The sequence below is a fragment of the Mesitornis unicolor genome, unplaced genomic scaffold (genome assembly GCF_000695765.1).
Source record: "Mesitornis unicolor isolate BGI_N332 unplaced genomic scaffold, ASM69576v1 scaffold179, whole genome shotgun sequence".
Classification (NCBI taxonomy): domain Eukaryota; kingdom Metazoa; phylum Chordata; class Aves; order Mesitornithiformes; family Mesitornithidae; genus Mesitornis; species Mesitornis unicolor.
In genome coordinates this window covers 79,754-103,196 of record NW_010208998.1, presented here as the reverse complement: position 1 = coordinate 103,196, position 23,443 = coordinate 79,754, and the positions used below count along the sequence as shown (strand labels likewise).

Sequence of the window (23,443 nt, the reverse complement as noted above, 5' to 3'; positions counted from 1 at the left end):
AAATATCTGATTTTCAGAGAGGAGTGACGTCTGCCCCCCTTGAAGGCAGGAATTAATGACAGTCATTTTTTAACATATTGCCCCTCTCACAAAGGATTAGACAAGATTAAGATCTGGAGGACTGGGTTCTGACTGAATTGCTATTTTTAAATACTTCTATAACTGCAAGTTCACGTATAAATTGTCTTTAGGAGACATGGCCCTGTTGTTTACCAGAACGTGTGGGATACCCAGGATCCAGGTGAATACAGAGTGGGGCTTCTTGTCTTTTCTCTTTCTTTCCTTTAAGAGAATGCAGTCTAGTTTCCTTCCTAGTAAAATAATTAATGACAGTTACCAGAAATCAGTAGTTTTATATAAATGCTTCTTAAGATTTTAAAATATTCTGGGTAACACTAACAGTTCTTACAACCTGTGAATGACTAACAGGAATTTAGTGCTGGCATTTCCCCAATTTAGAAGACTTGACAAAGTTTAAACATACACAGAGCATCCTGTTTATAAATAGTCTATTTACAGTCTCTACTAGTTTTAAAATATCATTTAAACACAGCCAGTTGTTTTTTTTCAGCACCTAGTTCAGCTATTTAAAATATCGGAGTTTCCCACTAAGAGAATTTCATAGGAAAAAGACATCTGTAATTTATAAAGTCAAATATGTTACTTTTGCAGATGCCAGTAAAACCACAAGTCACTACGAATTACGGTCATTTAATTCATATCGCTTCTATCTTTAATTTATATGCATTTTGGTAACCAGTTCTATGGGACAAATTTATTTAATTACCCAGAAACCATATGCTGAAATGCACTTAACACATCTTTATCTTAAACTATAAGCCACTGAGTGTATATATTAGGAGTAGTAACAGAAACTCCAGCAGCGTGTTTAAGTACCCACAATACTGTATGAACCAAAACTCTGACCTTTTGGTGATGGGACCTTTTAGGGAAATTAAGTCTGTGCCCTCTGCTGCTAGTGTGAATGAAGCAAATATCTGAAATTCGGGCTGCAAGACTGAGACTGGTAAGAAAGAGATGAGAAATGCTGTTTAACTCTGATGAATATGAAAGAAAAAGGGATGGGATTAATAAAGGAGTCAGTGCAATCACAAGATATCATTACACAGTCTGTTTACCACCAAAGGATGAAGGAAGATCTCTCGCTCAGAGCTTCATGAAGACCCAGCCCAAACGGTTCTGCGCAAGGCGGAGGTGCTGAGGTTAAAGGAAGGGCAAAGGTACAGCTCTGTTGATACAGGGGAAGAACAAGGTGTGTGCCGGGATGCTGACACCCACGAGGGATACGAGGGAACAGACCAGGGCTTTCAAGTCAGCAGTGCCCCAGGAGTCTTGACAGGATAACGATCTATGGATCTCATATGGAAACAGACTTCTGAACTACAGGAGAAGATACGGTCATCGGTAAGTGCAGAGGGAGGAGGAATTAATTTCATTACGTATCAGGGTAATTTGGAAGGTCCATGCTTGAGAGTGTGAGGACTGAGAAAAAAAAATATTTCCTTTGGTCTGTGAACAAGAGAAGCTGGATTGTGCTGTTGCGACGCTATGAATGCCTTATTCTGCTGTTTTTGTGGGGCCTGGACGGCTCCAATTGCAGTGAAATTTTTGACTGTAAAGGCATAGGCTGATAGAGATTTTAATTTAAAAGCTCTAAGTATGGGGAAAGTAACTGACATTAAGAAAAGCTGATAGTCTGAGGAGGTCCTTTAAGACTGAATGGCATGTAGGAAGAGATGGGGCGATTTCTGGGAAGAGAGGGAGTGACTGGATATGAAGTCATCAGGGGGCTTTTCCCTGAGGTCTCCACAGCAGACACAGGAATAATTTGTAATTGGAAACATAACCACAACTGAGAAGCTGGTAGGGGACAGTACAGCAGAAAATCAGTGGTGACTGCTAGGAAATTTGTAAAGTCCCTCCTGCAGTGGGTGAATAACAACATTTGCAGAAAAAGAAAGAGCAGCTGCGGAAGTGAATCAGGCATTCCCGGGAGATGGATCCGGTGCCCACAGACTGATTTCTACGGTCTTGTTTTAATCTGCAACGGAAGCAAACCAAGCAAATGTTTGCTGTGTCCAATCCAAATCGAGGGATGAAACTGAATTTGTATGTTGCAAACTGATGCAAATGTCGTAGAGTAAAAAAAATGTAAAAATATATAGAAAGTGCATTTAATACAGCTGAGAAAAAAATCAAGCATATTGAAGAAAATATGTGAAAGAGATTGGTTTAATCTATCAAATAACAATTAGGTTAACATCTCAATGAATTTTACCTGTACTCACCTCCCTATTAATAAAGCGTGGCTCATTACGAACAAAAGAAAACATGAAGACAGTCACATACAAGAAGTGCCATTGTCGCTAATCTAAAATTCAAAAAGCCACAGGTATCTTGACAATAGATACCATAAAGATAAATATTATGTGAAAAAAAATCAGTGAATAATTATTCTTAGGATGGAAACCAAAATATTGATGTTATTTACAAGGGTCAATAGTTATTGCTTCATTCATATGAAAATCAGTGTCCTGGCAAAACAACTTTGCCCCCTTCATTAACTATGTCGCTAGATACACTTCATTTAATTTTCTACCTAACAGAATAGCTGATGTCATTATTTCTGGAATAGTGTCTGGAAAATTTCAGTGGATTAAATCTGTTACCTCCATAATATAAAAAAAGGCCCAGAAGAGCTCATAGAATAAAATGAATTTTTTCTATCACATGAAGCCCATATATGAAGGAATACATGACTGAATTCAGCACTAATGCGTCAGAATCTTGGAAAAATCTTCATTCAGAAGGCTGTTTTTTCTACAATTGTTATCTTCTTAGACATTTCTTATTAAGTTACATTAAGGAATGTAGGAGTGCTCCTTGTTTTGGAAATATGAATGTTCACAGACAGATGTGATCCTAATTATAACTTCGTTATATCACCAAAAGAATAATTTTAGACTCCTAAATGTTCAAAACTTCTTCTAGTTCAAGATTACAAATTATGAGCGACTTCTGACTTCATCAAATATTACAATCGGATTTAGTTCCCTTACTGCTCTGACTAGAGTATATTCATTAATGGATGGAAGGCCACATAAGTATGTAAAAATACCAAGCCATTATTGTTTGCCACTCCTGCACATATTTATAAGCCTGATTTGGAGATAAAGTTACGTTTCTAGTGAGTTTTTAACAATCTGTTGATTATAGAAGACTTGTAGCTACAATATTGGCAAACATGGTACGAAACAAAACTTCTCCCTCTCCTTTTCCTTGCAGGATAGGGGCTGAGCAGCATTGCTGTCAGCCACGCTTTGAGCAGAAAGGTGGACGAGGTGACCCCCAAACTCACCACAGCGATGATCTGTGATGCACCGCTTACAAGGGCATGACCAAATGTTTCTAACAGAATCCATTTTCATGTCTTTGCTCAGTCTTTGGTGCTGAATTTTGGCAATGCGTATGATTCAGATAGAAGAATAAGTAAGCTCAGCTACTGAGCTTTTAGAAGTATGGTATCAAAGGCTTGTGCTCATCAAACCGGTGCCATAGCTCTGTCTGAACTGGAAATTCAACAGCACTTCCTAGAAAGCACAACTTTCAGTAAAACTCCCCAAATGCTGCATGAGGTATAGGTTTCTTCTGCCTTTGCTCCTTTTAGATGTATTACTTCATGTGCTTTAGCCAGCATTATTCAGGACCCTGAAGATGGGAGTACAGAGCTCTGTAAAAGCCAGCATACTCGGTGCTGGTGCTGGTGCACCTCGCACAGTGCACACACTGGAGTTGGTTGATTGGAGCTGGTTGATTTCTTACCTTGGCTTACAGTGGCTGAAAATATTCTTTACAAAATCCAAACGGTTTGCATCTTTCTAGGCTGTAAACCACTTGGAAGTTAATTTTAATATAGCTTAGGGTAAGAAATAAGACACCTGCAGCAGCCACCCAGCAATTCAATTTTGAACAAGATTGGGGAGATTTCCTGTGAGGCCACTGTACAGGATTCTGTTACATTTGTTCTCTTTTACTGTACTCATCATCATGGTACGGACTTTCACTTAGTTTCCCAGAAGTTTGGTTTTCCAGGAATGAATCATGAAAGATAGATAATACTCAGTGGAGTCAGAAACACGAACAATGCTCCAGTATCTGTTCCTTCTAGTATTAAAACTACCAGAAGCATTAATTTTTGTGGGAAAAGATTAAAAGTCCTTCTTCAATTTAAGAAGTTAAAGTTTAACGGACCTTAATTTGATGTCTTATTAGCAAGAATTCGTAAGACAGTGCAAAAGCTGTATGGTGCAATGATGTGTTAAAAAATCCTTGTTTCTACACCTTGTCTCTGGCATGGAGATGCTCGGCAGCTGAGTATTCCAACTGAGGTGAAAAGAACAGGCACTAAATGAATAGCTAAGACAGTTACACAGAAAAATGGCTTGGCCTTCCTCCACATCAACCTGACAACCCTTCCTTTTAGCCAAGTGATTCGTTAAGTTAGTTCAATCCTCCCAGTTTGGAGATGGTTATTTGGAGTACAGAAGAAAAGAACCACAAGGTTCTCCTAGAGAAGGTAATTTCTTCCAGAGAACAACCTTTCAAAAACCATGTTCTTCTAAAAGTCAGAGCTTCCTCTTACAGCCTCCATCTAACAAACTGTAGAGCCCGTAGCGTCAGAGAAAACAGAGGCTGCATTGTGTTTGAATGACTTCAATATTTTGTCCTTCCTGTCTTCAGAAAAACTGGTCTGGATCTTTTTTCCTGGGGACACATAAAGTATCCCTTAACTGCATAACAGCATTCAAAATTTCCCTGGAGTAGTGTTTATAACAGTGTAGAAAGGTGAATGATACACTCAAAATGCATAATTTTCTAATGTTTGGGAAATAATAGTAGCATCAGCTTCAGATTGTTCAAATGACTACAGATCTCTAGGGTGGCTACAGAAATATGAAGATACTGATGCACAACCTAGTACTGAGGAACCAGCCCAAATCTACAAAATGGACCCCAATCTAGCACCCAAAGCTCTCAGGTGTACGAAGCTGTACTTACATCGCAATTTCTTGTTTGCTTGTTGTTTTATTTTACACTGAGACCTACTTGGTCAAAGGAACATGCACATTCCATGAGGGAGACATCTACAAGAATAAAGAACTGCGTATTTCTTTATTTGATAGCAAGGCTTACATATGCAGAAAATAAGTGTCTAGAACTATACTTCAGTGCCACTAAACATCCTCAACTTTTTACATTTCATTTTAGCTCTCTAATCCTTCCATATTATCCCTGAACAGTCATTACTCTGCTTACACAGCAACCACGCTTTGCATAGCTTGAATGGCCACGGGGCTTTAAAATAAGAACAAGTTATTTAAAAATTCTCGTCCCTTTGATCAAATACATCTAGAAGAGAAACTATTAGAGGAACTAATAGAAATGTTTACCCTTCTTGAAGAAGTGGGGCACGGTGACTGGATCTAACATTAAAAACCAACACATTCTTACCTGCAACGTAAGCCAACCGTACTAGACCACAGGTAAAGAATGACTTTACAGTGGAGATTTTTAAGAAGTACAGCTAGAAAATCAGATTAATGAGAAACAATCTTGTATTGATTCTCTCATACCAGCCACTGGTACAATTTGTTACTGCATGGTTTTGGGGAATAAAGGAAAGCAGAACATTAAACCAAGGAATGACAAAATGACCATCACAAAGCACTTGAATGGCTGCAATACTAAAATAATAAAATTAATTTAAAAAAAAAGGAAAGACCAATATGAAATTAATCAACATAGTTCCAGAAATAGTTCCAGAAAAAGTTATTTACATGTTGTATTTTCTACCATTGGTTTAGAATGGATTTTTTGTAAGCAGATGAGTTCTTACATGTAATACCTAAACACTGTGGGTATTTAAAAACTATTGTCTGGGATTAGGCACGTCCTAAAACTCTCATTGAACACCTTTGTCAAAACATGGCCTATGTACAAAGCACTTACTCCTGTAAAATGCTGCTCTCCCAGCCTTACTACAGAAAATCCCTCTGGAGTTAATTTGTCTGGAATGTGGAGCATATGAGGGACACTTCAGTGGAATTGCACCCTAATTCCTATTCCCTCGGAGGCTGGCTGCAATAGATGTGAGCTTGCCCACTGGTGGGCAAACGGAAAACTCCGAAGAACAGATCTGCATACGTTATTTCACACATTAGGAAGCTTGGCAGGTTGTATCGGCAGAATTGAAGTGTCAGGAATACAGAAACATTTCGCTCTGTAGGTGTACCAGGCATCAGGAAAACAGGAGAGCCTGGGTTTCAAGATGGGACTGCAATTGCAATGTGAACCCAGTGTTTGCTGACTGATCGTCCTGCTCATGCTGGTTCCTGATTGCAGCACGTACATGCCCAGCTTTAGCCACACATTTATTTTCCCATGTTGAAAGTACACAAAAGGCAAAAATTTTTCCTACACTGGTGCAGACGGTCTTCTACTCTTCATTGTATCATAGAATTATAGTGCAATAACTGAAAATTATAGTGTAATAACTGTTGATGTAAGCTGGCTTTTTAGTGGCAAACGAGCATAAGTTTTACAGATGTTCCACTGGATGTGAACTTTGCAAACAATTCAACATTTCAACATCTTAATCCAGACTCTAAATATTCTTGCTGATGAGCATGATAATCTTCCAAACAATTCAGCTGATTCTGAAGAACAGCAAGAATTATAGTGCTTCTCTCCACTCTTTCTTCTAATTGCAACATCTATTACGTGCACTACTTAAAATGCTCTGCAGACCCAGTTCCTGATGTATCCTGCAGTTCTTCAAAGTATGACTGTATCTGGCATGGAAAATGTCAGAAGGAGGAAGTTAAATACTCTGTTGGCCATTACAGAATTTGCACGGGCCATTTCATTTTTGAAAAAAATCTCCCCCTTCTCCTCCCCACCAAATCACCCAGGCCTACTTTGTGTACCCGACTTCATTGGAAGCTGATGATCCTTGATGGCTTTGCTCAAAAACGTGAAAAATTGTACAGTATGAAAACTGTGGCAACAGTCGAGGTCAGTGAATGAGGGTGAAGCGCATTTAGTCTGACAGGAACTTGCTAACTGAGGAATGCAACAGAAGTGTCAGCTGCTAAAATACAAGAGACATCCTCCACTTCCACTGGAACCAGAAAAGGTCCAACTACATTTGTGCAGAAAGAGCAGGATGAAAAGCAAGCAGGGAATAAAAGAGATTGGGAGGTGGCATTAAGCAGTGGGGGTTGATGCCAATCAACTCCCAGCCTAGCTTTAGCTACAGCGTATAAGAAACAACATTGTTTTATGTCTGAAACCTCCAGTTCTTACAAGAATATACTTGTTAAATGCAATCCTACTCTAGTTTTGTGACATTTTAATGCAATCTTTCCATTTTTGGCTACTATCTTATGAAGCAAGATGACTAAGACTTTGTCTTTAAATAATCTACGTTGTTTACTAGTTTAAACACTGGCATCAAAATTTATCGGATTAAAGCCAGCCAAACCAGCATGAACTATCTCAAACACAATGTAGTGAGGTTTGATAGAATAAGACACAGTAAGTTCTGATTTGGCCAGGCAGATTACGGAAACAGGATTTCTTGAAACCTTCCTCAGCATCTCAGGAGGCAGCGATGAATCTGTTTTGCTGAAGGTTTAATGTTGCAAGCTGCTCAGTTCTTTAAAGTGCTATTGATTGATTTGGGAACTATTAGCAACTGCAATAGTGATAAATCAATTTTGGGAAAAGTGAAGAGAAGAAATTGCATGTTTAACACTGTGAGAAAACAAAGATCTTTACTTCTACATAGCTTTTCTGTTATACAGCTATAAATGACTAAAAAATGTCCATCTATTACCTCCAGATTACTCGCAGTCTAGAAAAAATACTCTTACTTTTGCTTTAGCAAATATCAGCCTATTTTGGAGTGGGGAGATTCTGAAGATTCTTGCCTATGTCCTGAATAAAATCCTAAGAACACGGCTGATGCAGTAGAAATCCTGAATTATGTGATAGGCAAGTGATGAGCTTCTGTTTTATGGCTAGGCAGAGTTATATTTATCCGTAATAAACTTAAGGCAAATGAAAAACTTAAACTTTTCAAAATTATCTACAGCAGAAACTTCTGATTCACGAGGAATCAGATCTTAAAGGTAATATTTAGGCTAGAAAAAAGAAAAGTTGTTTCCACTTCATTCTTGAATTCCCTTTCCACGTAAAGGTATAATTTTGCTGGGGTTCCCTTGGGATAGTGCTATCTATAAACCTTCCAGGAAGAACTGGTAACCCTGCTCAAGAAAGGAATCAGAAGGGCTGGGAAAATGTGACAGCCACATTGGGCTTTGGTTCAGAGTTGGTGTACATTTCCTCAGACACTAAAAGACATTCCCATACGTATGGTTACATTTTCCAGCAAGTGTTGCCACTAAGTGGACATGTGGCTTTGTATTACGATTTCAGTGTTGCTCAAAAACACACAGCCTTTCCTGAAACACAAATAAACCAACGCCTCACTATCACAAATGGTCTTGACTTGGGTGTTTGCGATACATAAAAGCATATATTGAAAAGAGTGGGATTGCTTACCTCAAAAATATAATCTTTCCCATCCTTTCCATGTACAGCTTTAACAGCACAGATGTCCAAACCACCAAATATTTCAGAACAGGTGTCAACCCAAAGCTTGTACCTGTTTCATAAAAATAATTTTTTTCTGTGAGTATCTCATCAGGCTCTTGTTTTTCTAAAGGCTTAACCTAATGTGTGTATATATATTCATAGATATATATGTGTGTGTATATATATATATATATGTATTTTGTAATGTATAATGCCTATTATATTTGGTAGCGTACTTGATTACGGATGGGTTTTATTCTTTAAGCAGGAAAGCCAGAATGAGAGTTTCTGTCTTAAATTATGGCCCCAACTGTGAATTCCAAAGTAATGATGATAGCTTTACATGTACATCATTGGACAAGGCAGAAGAAAAATCACAACAAAACCACCCTTAAGATGATGCAAGAAAAAGAGATGGGTGATGCTACATGCAAGTTACGTAGTGTGCAGGCAGGGATAATGGTCTTCAAGTAGGTTTATGGACAACTACAGTAAAATTCAACAGAAATGAAAAGAATTCCGAGGAATGCTACAACACCTTAAAAAAGCTAGTGATTCATACAGAACTGGACATAAGAATTCCTACATTTCATTTCTATCCTCATGGTAAGAAATACGGGCTGAGGAATGGACAGTTTACCCTTTCTGCACACAGCAATATGATTTATTTTCTTGCATGAAGAGCTTTATCACCCTATGCCTAGAGAGATGACCTGGCTAACAAGGGAATGAAGTGGGACTTAGCAGAAAAAGAGGGAGGCCGTTCCTGTGATTGGGTACAGAAGTGCCCGTGGCTCAAGAGGAAGCTGTGACACTTGCCAAGGGCACTGGGAGGTGATGTACGCGCTGTGTGTGTGCTTGCCCAGCGGCAAGGACTGGCTTACAGGACACCAGCCAGCACTGAGATCTTCCCTTAACTCACAGAGCAGTGCTGCACAGGCAGCGGTCAGTGCTGGTATGATCTTGAGAGGTTACCCAGGCAGGTGTCCCATTTCCACCAATTGAAGGACATGTTTTGCTTAAATACTCAGAGTTTTTAAGCAGCCATTTATCACAAACTTTGTATCTCTTTCACTGGCTAGCATTTGAGTATAAGTGAGAGCTATTTCCTTTTACAGACCCTCTCTTGCTCCCGCCTGCTCCAGCCTTTGGGCCACGATGACAGATTTGCCACGTCATAATATTTTCCATTGCAAAAAAATCGATGTAATAAACATAGCATTTGACTTCACTGTAGGATCCAAGGAAACTTCTTGTTGGGTGGTGAGTCTTATTCACATATAAATATCTTCAGTAATAGCATCCCTTCCAAGTAAACTTACTAGGCCAAATTCTTTATATTTTCTTCTATCAAGTCTGTTCCAGTGGAAAAGTTTTTCTTTCAAGCAAAATACAAAGAAATTGATACAACTGTTTGAAAAAAAACCTGATGCTAATATTTTAGCAATGAAAATATTTTTTTTCCTGTGAGAAACATGTTTTTTGTCTAAAACAAGAGGTCTTTTTTTGGATGCCTGACAATTTCAACATCTGTAGATGCACTGACTGACTGAACTGCTTGCATGCACTTGCTTACAACCTTTTTGTTTGCTGTAAAATAGCAATGTGTACCTTAGAAAGTCATGAGGTCAGCAAAACTTGTCTTAACAGTAAATATCTGGACTTTATATGACAAAAAATGAAGACATTTTCTTTAAGATACCAAAACATCAACCAGATCTGTGAAAGTAATTTTAAGAGTCTATCTCTTGCCAACTAACACAGAGCTGGAAAAATGACAGCAGTTACATTTGGAGGTCTCAGAAGGCCCAGTCTTTAGTGTTTTAAACCCCAGGTCTGCACGGTAGGTTTGATGAGAGGTCACGGTGCTTATTTTCCTAGAGCCAACATAGTGTGCAGCAGCCTTAGGCCAGATGGATAATAAAACTGCTGTTCCTCAAGTGTCTGAACTGCCATGACATGAAGTATCTGGTGTGCCAGATGAGGTGAGCACAATTAGCATGGGTTGCTGTTCTGGTCCTCTCTGGGGAGCAGTGCCCCTCCAAAACAGAGGGCTCACTGAAAACTTGGGCTTGTGCTCTGCCCCGTCGTCGTCCCTCGCTGTGCCACATTCTCCTTCCTTTCCTAAATTCCTAGACTAAGATCTGTATTCAGGCAACAATGTCAGTTCAGGCAGTGCTTTCAAAATGCTTCTTCCTAATTCATGAGACACATTATAAATGAACTGCACATGCATCAGATTTGATTGGTTTCAGAATGCCGCTAAACGACTCCGACTCCAGAAAACTTCAATTTTCCCTTCTCTTCCTTGCTCTGCTTTGTGTGCTTCAGTGTGTAATCAAACACAAAGTGGGGCTATGTGATAGGTTCTCCTTTCTGTTATGAGAAAACATCCGCCTTTTCTATGCCTTTGTCTTCATCAGCATAAAAGAAGTTTTGTTTTGTCGGCTAGTGCTTTTTTAATGGGCGAATACCTATTATACTCTGATTATCTCCCATTCAGAAATGGGAGCAGAAGCAAGGCAAGCAGAGCATTTTCAGGGAGGCAGCGAGGCAAGGTTAGCGTCTCACACTCCTTACCCGTACTCAATATTGTTTAGTTTTCCTTACGGCAAAACTAAAGCGCCTGTGTTTTTACAGAGGAACGGCTCATGGACTGTAATTACACGCACTAAAGCACGGGCTTTCGTTGCCCTCTCAGTGAAGGCATAACCTCACTTACTAAAGGAAGGTGGGAGGGGAATGAGAAAAAGAAAATAATGTGGCTCCAGTCCATCCCCAGCGGGGAGATGGGTGAGGACACCGTCTAGACAGGGCTTGGACAGCAGGGAGTTGTAATTCCCATCTTACTTGTTTTCACCTTTCTCAGGGCGGGCAATGGTTCAGTTCTTGCGACTCCCTCAGCTCTTAAGAGGGACCAAGTTCTGGATTTAAAAAATGAATTAAAAAATCCACAAAAATAAAAAGGCTGCTGTTGAATTTTAAAACTCCTTTTAACTTACACTTCTATTGTACAGAGTTTTTTCAGCTTCCACTGGTTGCAACCTCTGGAGAAGCTGAACAAAAGACAATTCATAGCCATCAAAAAGCCTCGCAGATTTGTTTTGCAGGGGAGGGAGGTCTGTATGTTGTGGAAGAACCTGGAGCAAACGAGCAGTACTGAGAGGAGAGCTTTGTCAACAGAAGACCTGGGTACTGCAGGGAGAATGCGTTTGACTGGATTGCAGAAATATCCAGTGTAAGGAAGGCAGAGAAAAAGAAAAGGGCTGTAAGTCAAAGTACAGAGCTGGAATGATGACACGAGGGGAATTATCTTCAGTATATCCCAGCGTCTGGGTAAAAAGCCTCTCAGTGCAGGTCAGTGGAAATTTCAGATTTCAGGATTGAAAGCAGAAAATAGAAATATGATGTAAAGAGGCGAAGTTAGGACCAGATTGTTTCGTTGTAACAGATGATGTAGAAGAAGAAAAGTTTAAAACGCTTTGGCATGGGGTAAGACTGTTAGGTAAAAGAAGGCAAATGAACCAGAAGAAACAACTGACAGGTTGAATCTGAAAATTGGAATTTTCTGAAGGGAATTCCAGTAGTTTTCTATTTGCAGATAGGGATGTAGGAACCCAAGGGTGCATGTAAGGGTGGTACTAAGTTTGGGTAGTTAACTCTGAGACGAAGTCCTGTGGAAGCTCCTGGCTCATGTTCTTTCTCCTAATTCAAAGGGTTTATTCCAAAATGAATGGGAGACAAGCGTTTACTATGAAATGCACATCAACAAGATTATTTGTATTTTTTTAAATTAAAAAATTTAAAGTAAAACTCCATTAATTTTTTTAATTACCTTTTACATGAGACTCGACTTACTTATCTGACATAGCAATTTGTTCCAACATTGCAGAGCCCGTGTTTGTCTTCCAGTTTCCAGATATGGAAGTTCTCCTGAAAGGGGGAAAACATTACAAAGACAGGCAGTGGCCTTACATTTTCAGTATCTCTTAAATTCTTCTGATTTTCACGTGAATACTATTGCAATATTTACATGGCATTTTGATATCTGGCAGCTTATAACAGAAGATCTGAAATGCAAATAATTCCCACAGGCATCGCAATTGTCATGGTACTCACTTCACCGTAGGCACGTTATGAAGCATGACAACGCTGTGAAACTTGTGTTCCTCAGTTACTCATTTAAGACTTTAAAAAGGATACTATGATTAAGTGAAAGTATTAGTAACAAGCTGCTATCAGTTACAAATGGGCTGAATAGCCCACAACATACTATTACTGCAAATGGCAAGAATCTGAAGCTTAGGTTTCTCGTTTCAAATCCATACCGCTGCAGTTAGGTCCCAATAGCTGAAAATCAAGATACCGATGGTTTTCACATCTCCAAAGTGATCTCAGATCTCTTTTAAAGCTGGATTTTGGATCCTCCTCCAGTTCTCACTCTTACAAATGTAATCTCAATAGTTTATGGCAAGGTTTCAGTATACCGTATTTTGTTTAATCTCTAAGAAAAAAAATAATTAATCAAGTTTTTTTTCTCCTCAGACCTTAGGAGTGCTACCAGGGCTGAGAAGAGTACTGTTTTCTGAAACCTAAATGCTGTACTGGGAATAGGCTAAGGATACAAATTATGAAGTGTTTCCAGTTAGTGAAATAATAGGAACATCTGTAATGTATCAAAAGTACACTGGGCAGCAGCTATAGTTTTCTCTCCCTTTTTCTATTAACCTAATTACAAGGGTCAGTAGCAATTACGGGGGAATGTTGACTTTTCTATGGGAGTCTCATAAAGTTAGCTGAGTTTTAAAGCATAAAGTTCTTCTAAGATGCCATATTCTTTGTTGATGTGAGAACTTGTGAATGGGGAAGGTGCACGTTGAGTGCTGTGTGTAAGGTAACTCTGCCCAGCAGTTTTGTGATTTCTGCTCCTTTTCTCAAGTGATATTTATTTATATGTGTGCACTTGCAAATCAAAAATGTTAAGTTCATTACTACTCTACACACATATTCTGCATCAGAGAGCTAATGCTTCTCACAAACCAAAATCCAACTCTATTGCAGACTTCCCAAAGGCTGCATTGTACAATTTAAGGTGTCTTTAAAAAAGCAAGACATGACCAAATCAGAAAAAAATAAGTTGTCCTGAGGACTTTTAGCAAGTATTTAGTTGAAGATCCTCAGCTGCACTGCTGTGATCTCAGCGCTGCTTTGTGAAGAAGATGGTTTGCTTTAAGCCATGCCTTCACTTCGCAGCGTGACGCAGTCTCACGAGTGGCCGCTTGGCTGGCTGTAAGGATGCTGCAGGGCCCAGAGGAGGACTCAGAGGGATGCTCCAGACACAGACCTAACTCTTGTAATCTCAGTAATCTGGGGGCTGGAGCCGTCAACGCGAGGTCTGTGACACAGAAGACCTCCAAAACAACAGGGCTGCTCTGGTGAAGTGATACAGAAGTACCTGACCAGACCGTCTGGCACTTTAAACCTCAGATATGACTGCTGTATGTGATATGTGATTTCCTCTACTGAAATATGTAGGTTTTCTGCCCTTCTTCGCTTTGTTCTCATAACTGCTAAGTGTCTCTCACATTGTTTCTTCCTCCTCTCTTACTAAACACTGAACAATATAGAAAACAATTCCTAACACTTCACACTTACACTTAACATGTTTTCACTTGATGTGGTCTTTGCAAAGAAGAAAGAACTGTTTTCAAATTGGGGGAAAAGGAATTGGATTAGTATAAATAATTCAGAGTAACTTGAGCTTTCCCTTTTCCAACACCTTTCTGCTTTATTTAGTACCATTCAAAGCACACAATCCATGTTGTCTGGACAGCGAGGGACTTGGTATCAAAAAAATATGTAGAAATGTCTACCTACAATTCTTGTGTAGTGGTTTGATTCTATAGCACTGTCTTTCTTTGGTTGGCATTGTCCACGTTTGTTTTATTGAGCTTTTGATCAAAGCACATTCAGTTATGGATTCAGATTACTGCTTTTGGAGAGGAGATTTAAAATGCAATGTTTTCTGTGTTTCTGTTTTTCTTCATTGTGTGCGACCCTTTAAACTCTATTTCCTTGAAGTCAGATGAATTCTGTAATGGTACCGAGTGCAGTTAAGTGTGTGTCACAAAGCGTTTGGGGAGCTGTGGTATTTAGAGGGATCCAATGTTGCATTTTGGCTATAATCTCTACTGACAGATGATAAGCACCAGTGTTTTGTGAGTCATGGATCCACTTATACCACAATTTCCCACAAAATTATAAAACTGAAGCTCTCAATAACTCTCTTTAAACTACAAAAACAAATGTTCAGCTGGCATTTTTTGTGGTGGCTCTCTAAGTACTCTGTTCCTGTGTCACACAACAAAATGAGAACCAGCTGTAAACCAATATTCTACTGACATAATGGAGATGTATGCATACGAAGAATTTTTCAGACATTTGGTAAATCTCCTTTTCATGATGCTTTGTAACAATGGATCAGTATTTCATTTTTGTGTGTGATTTAACTGCATGAAAGAATCTAGAGAAAAATGATTGCTAGGCTTTTAGCATTTGGATGAACCCATGGTTTCTGAGTAGAAATTTAAAAATAAATAAAAGGTAGGAGGAACAGGCTGTCATTTTAGCTTATTTTTGCTGTCCTTTAGGCCAACTGCTTCTTTGGTGAAGAAGAAACATTTATGTTTGAAAATTATAAATTTACCATGGCTGACACTTCCAAAATTACACTAGACACTGAACAGCATTTACATTTCAAGTGGAAGGAAAAAATGTAGGGTTCTGTCCTATGAAATGTAGGAGGTCCCATTTCTACCATAGGGAAGGAGCCATCAAGTTACTAATATTGCACCTGACTGTGGGTATCTGGTGGTGTCATGACCAGTAAAAAATCCCTAAGACTGTGGCACTTGGGAGCTGTAAGAGAGACAAGTCAGCTCTGTTTATTACCAGCAACAGAGAAGGGGACGGATGGGTAGCACAGTATAAGAAATCTGCCTGTCAAATCACCAGTGAGAGAGAAAAACAGCATCCTAGCCCTGGAGAGGCAGAATTAGTTGTATGCAAGGGTCTGAGACAGAGAAACATGACTGACTGGTGACTGGGAGCAGAGGGAGAACAAGGCTGTTGAAGGGCACCAAGGGACAAGGGAGAGCCTGGGCAGTGACAAAGGTAAGGCATAAGGTAAGGACTAAAATAAACAAAGGTAGACATGGCCTGGGAAAGTGGTGGGGCTGGACCAAGATGTGGTCTGGAGAGAGAGGAAAGAGGTGGCCTTGGGATGTAGGAGTATGGTGCTATTAGAAAAAACAGGATGGATGTCTCCAGATAAGGGGCCAGAAAAAGTCAACACCAGTGTCAGACAAACAAGTAGAACTGGAGTGAACTTTCCTGGAGAAGCCAGGGGCTTTTAAAAAGCTGTATCACTCAGAAGCATTTGTTTATGACTCTTATTGCCTACAGGGAGAGGTGGAAGAGGGCCAACACACCTAAAATGTTGTAGGTAGTCTGGATTACAGAGTTTCTGCCCTGCATCAGTAGGACACTGAAAGTCACCAACAAAGGACTCTAGAAAACTTTCAATCCTCACAAGCTATTTGACTGTTCTGCCTGTACAACTCACATTTCCAACACATTGTTTTTCAAAATTTAGATAGTTTCAGGTTCAAAAGAAAGCAGAAGGACTGAGTGTCCATATTACTGGATGGATCTGACCTATGGGAAGAGTATTTCCACCCAGCTCTGTGTTGTGCGTTCTTGAGGCCCCTCAGGTGTGCGGTGAGAGGCAGATGGACAACCGAGCTGATCCTGAAAGGCCTCATCTTTGAAGTTCTTTCTCAAATACCCCTTCCAGTCATAAGTCAGAAGAGGCCAGCAGTTACTCAGACAGTTTTGATCTCATGACAGTAATGTCTTAGGGGAGAAGACAGGAATATGTAGTCTTCCAATATCCACCTGATTTATTTTGCTCCTTCCCCCTACCCTGGGCAAAAGGTTCTACCTCCTCATAGAGCTTGTTGGCTGTTCATACATTACATGAGACTTAATGCTAACTCTGTCTTTAATATTATAATACATTTTATGCATTTTCTTTAACCCAGCTCCAACTTTTGATTCTTTTAGTATTTATGGTTTGCTTGGAGTTCAACTATTTTTACTGATAAAGAACTTGTCTGGACCTTACTAATGTCAACATATAGGAAATCTCCAATCCCTCCCATCTTACAGGAGTTCCTAGAGAAATACCTTTGCATGTGTGTGTGTGTGCATCTGTGAATGCACGCATGTATTTCTATTCATCTTTTGTTACGTTTCCCCTGCCTCACAAATACATGAGAAGATCCAACCAGTCTTGAAAACATGAATGAAACGAGTGTATGTCAGATTACATTGCTTGATAACTGAACCAGAGTAAAAATATACATAGAGTTACCATAGCTCTACTACTACGTTCTGCTGCTCTAGGTTAATGTTGTCTCTGAAATGGAAACACCCTTTTAGCCTCTCATATTGTGATGATCTTTGAACAGACACTTGGATTCAGAAATTAGAGATTTTCATCCATATATGTGAAGGCCATTGTAAGATTAGTTTTTCTTACATGCGTTATGTTAAAAGAAAGGACTTTGTTACATTCAAGTGTTATACTTCAGGCTTGTGTGAATGAATGGCATCTAAATATCCTTAGAGGGAGAGGAAAGTTTAAACCTAAATTGGTGAAAAGCAGCAAAGGAATCTGATTTAACAAGTCTTCTACAAAACCAAGTCCCTTTCCAACTGCTCCTTTCTTTAACTGAGAAAATAAACAAAGATTAGCAGGAAAACCACTCTGGTAAGCTCACCTGTTGTCTTATTCTCCTCCTCCCAGTCACAAGCAACTTAAATAAGAGTCTTGATAGATCTAGAAAGTCTAAAATACTGTCTTTCCAGAGAGTATGGCAATGGAGGCACGGAGTCACCACATCAGCTCAGAGACTCATCCAACAGTCTTAATCTTACTGGTGCTTATCAATTTTGAGACAAAAAGATGAAAGAATATAAGTTTTTGGCTCACATGTATGCTTTGTAGTTACTGCCTATCTTTTGGATCCTGATGTCATATTTGGAGTCTATGAAGGGTTCAGTAGTGGCGTAGGTCTGAGTAAGTGCTACCACGCTGGCTATGTCCTGAAAATCGTAGTGGTTGTCTACCTTGATCTGCAGTCATCACGCCACAAGTAAACAGCATATACAAAAGAAAAAAGAGCAATTAGGAATAAAACGCAGAAATCAGTTGCAAATGGCATTTATGAGAAATATGGTTTTTGACAGCACCGGTTTATATAAAAAGTAATGGATATCTTCTCTGATTTTTAGATTCTATAACATTCCTGCAATAAAGTACCTATTTTTCTAGGCAAAATATTACCTTTTCATCTGTAAAAAGCAATTTTCAGACAGTGGAATTTTAGTTTCCTTTTACATTTTTTTTTAGCGCTGATTGTTAATTTTAGCTCTGCAGGCTTTAGCATTTTTCAAGGTGTGACAATACACAACACTAATTCATATGGACTTCTTGTGGATTCTGTAAATTGCTCAGGTAACTGCACATATCTAGAGCTCCCCACATGCTATCACACCATGTGTCTCCCAGGAGGGAGCAGATGAAGGGTCGTGACATCCTGATGAGCACCCATTCATGTGGAGCACAGAGGGTTTGGGCTCCAGGCAGCAGCACCAGTTGTTCTCTTTCCCCCCCCCCTTCTCTGCAGGGAATCAGGCTTTCGAGGAGTAGGATTTCCCAGTTGTGAAGCAGGGGAATGGCACTAAACCCACCAACTCTCACATCTTGAAATAAGAGGGAGGTGGAAAAGTGGGGAATGTTGATTAAGGGTGAGAGGAAAAAGGAGACTTCAGAGGACAGGAGGGTAGAGGCATTACTTTCGGACAGGGAGGGCACATCTCTGTGGTTGATGAAGTGGGGAGAAAAAGTGACTCAGAAGAGAAGTCTTTGGGCTAGTAGAAAATGGGAGGGGGAAACTGGGCCTCAAACACCACACTGACCCAAAGCACATTGCAGAAAGGTGAAGAAAAGAGGCAGGGATTGGTATTTCTCATGTTATCTAATATTAGGAGAGTCTGCAACTCTCTGCAAGCCCACCATGGTGTTTGCTTCCACTGTCACCCAGTTCCTCAAAGGGAACATGTGGGCCAGAGCACCACAGCTGAGATGGGCCTTGCACATTAAATGGGGCCTGGTGAAGCTAACAGAAGTCCTAAGGCCTAAGCAGTTGCTCTCAGCTCTCAGACAGAGAACAACACAGAGTAATTTGCCATTTGAGAGCGACAAAACCAGGCACAAGGCCTGGTTTCAACTTAGTTTCTGAAAACTTACTTGCATATGCAAGTCTAATGTTGACCGACAGAAACACTGCTCCTAGCCATGCCTTTAGGGGGCCTGGGGCATGAGCAGAACCTTTCCTTGGACTCTACCAGTAAGCATTGCACTACAAAAGACTGGCATGTAATCTTGTAGGATTTGAAATATTTTATAGCTAAGAAAATCTGCATTTATTTCCAGACATTTGATATGCCGGACATTTCTGGGAAGTATTTCCCTTTTTTATAAATGAGAGGTGAATACTGAAAGTGCAGTATAAACTTTCTAATACTTCACATATGCAATCCATAGAAGCTGCAGTTTAAGTAATTAGTGGTTAATTCTGCTCTGAATTAAATTGGCTGCTGGATTTCCATTGACTTACTAAGTACAAAATAAAGCAAAACACTCAGGGAAAAGAACATAACATAGAGTACAACTAGCATAACTATTGAATAAAATACAATTAAAGCAGTTTTCTATTTCTAGTCGTAAATATTATGTTCATGGAGCTTTTGGAGATTCAAGATGATAAACGTAACTATTCTCTGATGAATTGTTTTAAAATCTAAACACTTAAAGCACTGAAGTGTTTTCAGTGAGAGGAAGTGGTTAATCTGTTATGACGAGAAATTTTCTCAGATATCAATGAAAGTGGGATTTAAGTCACATCCCATTGAATCACCATTGTGAGATAAGTGATATCAAAACAACTGTACTCACCACTGAAATGCAATTACTTTGGAGAAAGAAAGCAGCAGTTATACAGTGGGATGAAACAATCACAGAGAATACATTAAGACAGGAAATGAAGAAAAGTTAGGTATCAAGCTGAAACTAATGCAAGAACCAAGGCAAAACCTTCCTGTATTTCCAGGTCCAAAATTGTGCAAACAGACCTTGATTCAGTTTCACTGCAGTAAACCCAATTAATAAATAAGGTTCTGCTTCAAGAAAGCATCTCCTCATGTTTCAAAGGACGTCCTGTACAGGACAATGCATACACTGAAAAGACATCAGTGTGAAAATCTATGATGTGTTTTAATATTTTCCTAAAGAGAGGTGCTTTCTTGAATAACATACAAGCAAAGATTTGCAAGGGTAGGGATCTCGGACAGAATCTGGACAGTGAAAGGTTAAAATACCCAGGAAATGAAAGAACATGCGTATTATTTTAGACAAACACCCGGCCTCCTAACATGCAGTAAGTAGCATCTGCACCTTGCCCATGCCTGAGTGAGCATGTCCGATCTTCACAACAACAGGAAATGTTGGCATGGTTAGCTAAGGGGGAAAACAAAAAGACGTGTTAGATAGCACGTGTTAGCTACATCATTTAGGAAAAGTATTTCAATATTACCATAACGCAGCTCTTGCCATGTGGGTGTTCGAACTGTTACTCATCTACGTTAAGACTACGTGTTCTGATGAATTACTGTGTCTATTTTCTGAGTGCTAGGTTATTCCCAACATATATTCCCCATATAATTGGTGTACTTCAGTCTTAACTTTTCTGTATGTTTTCCTTTTGACTTCACTTTTTCAACTGTCTTTCTGCTGTTTCCTATTTTATGTTTTGCTGCTGTGTCTTCTGACCCATAAACTCACAATCTCCAAGGTTAGAATCATTAACGCTGTCAAATTAATCACCTTTTTTCTTTTCTCCTTGCTTTCCATTACTGAGCAAGGCTGTAAATTCTTTTGTGACCGCTTATGAAGCAATGATGTCTAATGCACCATAAAAACTTTCTTTAAAGGCAGATCCTAGCTTCTGTTACAGAATACCCAAGTTACGTAGAGAAGGCTCCATATTCTGCACAGAATGCAACATTATTATGAATTATTACATTCAGCCATTGTTTAAGAAATCAAATACACAAACATATGAATAATCTTTGATAATGCTTCTCTCTCTCAGCAAATTCTGTGAATAACCAGTTTGACTTCCATCATTCATTCGATGAAGCTTTAGATCTCCCAGTCATGGGTACAACCGTCACTTCTTTCTCTTTGTTTCCACCCCAAATGTACACATACTGAACTCCTATCAATCAAGTATGAATACAAATACTTAGTAGAACAGGATTATAACTAGAAATAAAAAACTGAGCACCCTCAACATGTAATTAAACTGGGCAGCAGCGGGACAGTAAACGTTACAGGCTCTGAAACCTTCATCGAGTACCAAATTTTAAGAGATGATGAAACTACAGAGTCCTACAGTTGTCATCTATGCAACGCAGGCCACCGAGGTCTTTCATTGATTTCTGCATCAAACCCAATGCTGTGTCTTTTCAGAAGAAAACCAGATTTGATTTAAAGACTTGCAGTTATGGAAAATTCCTGCAATCCTAATTCCTGCCCTTCGGCCAGGGCATCCCTGAGATCTGAAACCCAGGATTACCACCACAGCAAGCAGCCCATGCTGAAACCCACCTCTTCATGCTTTATGGTATGTGTGCAACTGTGGGTGCCACATTTCGGTGCCTGTGTAAAGGTAACTTGCATTTTTTGCAGAAATTCAGGGGACTAACACTGTAGGGATCTCTACCTACGAATACTCTGAAAGCCTTTTATTGAACTCTTGTTTAGGAACCATTTCAAAGGTTGGTCTTTAAATCCAAAATACTTTTAATTGTTCTTTTACAGCTCTGTTTAATCTAATCAATTTAAGTTAAGGCACAGAAGTAGGAAAAAGAAAATGGATTAGTTTCAAAACAGTCAAAAGCACTTGCAAAAGCGTTATACAGTAAAGGTCAACTTTACCGCTATTTAAAAATAAAGTTCTTGATAAACTGTAGGAATACAAAGTCCTGCATAGTCCACTTCTAGTCACTTATTTATTGCTTTCATATTTTAAAACCAGCCACTTTTTTTTTTCCCCTAAATTTCTTTGCGAAGGAGGGGGAACAAATCATTGCCTTACTCAAGATTCAGGAGGGCAGCACCACATTTTCATGACTGAACTATAAACCACGGACCCAGGGTTTGTAATGGAAATGCTGGCAGCCCTCTAACTACAGGAACACAAACAGCACTCCCGTCATTAAGAAGTCCACGTATTTTCCCATCATCCCAAAGCTGCGGAATCCTCTGCGGGCCACAGGAACAAAAACACTACCTCAAAATTAAAAAAAAAAAAGAAGAAGAAACTCCCTTTTCTTGCTCAGAAAAACACGCTAACATCATTTAAGGCAATAGAGCTGATTCTGCCCTGCAGTCTGATACCAAGATTGCCTGTGGTACACCACAGCCCAGCCCCGATAAAGGCACTGAACACTGCAAACACCGCATTTCAAATGTCAGACAGAAAAACACCAGTAGCATAGAAGGCAGACAAATACGGCTAACACTGTACTTGTGAAGAATGACACTATTTTTACACCATACTGCTACCTGCATTTCCAATGCACTTCAATGAAAAATAACAAGTAGAATCAGTAGTTTGCTATAGTACTTCTCACTAAGAAGTACTTCATACCTCTCTCCTTGCTGGATTCACCGCTATGATTTCCTTTAAACTGACATTTGTGTTCTGTGCATGCAGTTCCAGTGTAGCAGCAGTGGCAGGGAAAAAAAAACAACCCTGTTACATGAACAAAGCAAGACGAGTTATGTCCTTCCAGTGAACCTGACAAAATAAACAGAGCTGGTGTCTTACAAAGAAACAAGACACGCATTGTAACCAGAGGCAGCTGGCAGCGCCATTAGTCTGGTGAGTTTAGGTTCACTCTTCAGGATTTGTGTAGCGATCAGAGGTTTGACATCCCCTTCTGACACACATACTCCCACCCTGTCAGTTTGTTTTCTTCTAAACTCGAGCCAAACCTAAGGCTCTTGGTCACAAACGCTACTTCATTTTTTTTTTCCTGAATGGAGTGTGAGTTCACTGCAAGGTGCGACACAGTTTTACCACAATAATTTTTGAAGGGGTTGTCTGATTAAACACCAACTTTGAGATCACAGAAATGTATAAACTTGTGCTGGTAGGTTCAACAATCCCTGTTTCCATACAACTCGGAGACCTGGTGGGTTTTGGCACTGTAGGACTTTTTTATAGCTGGTAACACTGCCCAGAGATCTCTATATAAAAACATCACGGTTAGCCACTAAAAATACTTATTTTTTTCATTTTCTCTAGCTATGAAGCCCATACACTCTTAACTAGGTTCAAGTTTGAAAATTAAATGCTGTTTGCTAAATTCTGGCAATTATAGGTATTTCAGTTGTTTAATTTCTGGCCATCATACTCTAGAGAGTATAAATTTCAAGTTCTCTGATAACAATGAAGCTGACTTACAATGAGAAACACTTCTAATTAGATACACATGAAAATCTAAAAAGCCAGTTACTTCATGATTCGCTTACTGATGCAAGGACAATTATTACCATTGCTTGCTAACA

The 23,443-nt window shown here is 39.4% G+C and overlaps 1 protein-coding gene across 1 annotated transcript in view; it reads right to left on the bottom strand.

Moving 5' to 3' along the window:
* Nucleotides 1–23,443, bottom strand: part of LOC104547124 (synapsin-2-like) — a 115,885-nt gene that overhangs the window by 23,622 nt on the left and 68,820 nt on the right. Inside the window, exons 6-9 of the mRNA XM_010192703.1 lie at nucleotides 20,261–20,323; nucleotides 17,735–17,877; nucleotides 12,538–12,612; nucleotides 8,647–8,749 (exon numbers count right to left, since the gene is read on the bottom strand). Of these exons, the coding sequence (XP_010191005.1) occupies nucleotides 8,647–8,749; nucleotides 12,538–12,612; nucleotides 17,735–17,877; nucleotides 20,261–20,323 (384 nt within the window). The remainder of the gene's footprint in view (nucleotides 1–8,646; nucleotides 8,750–12,537; nucleotides 12,613–17,734; nucleotides 17,878–20,260; nucleotides 20,324–23,443) is intronic.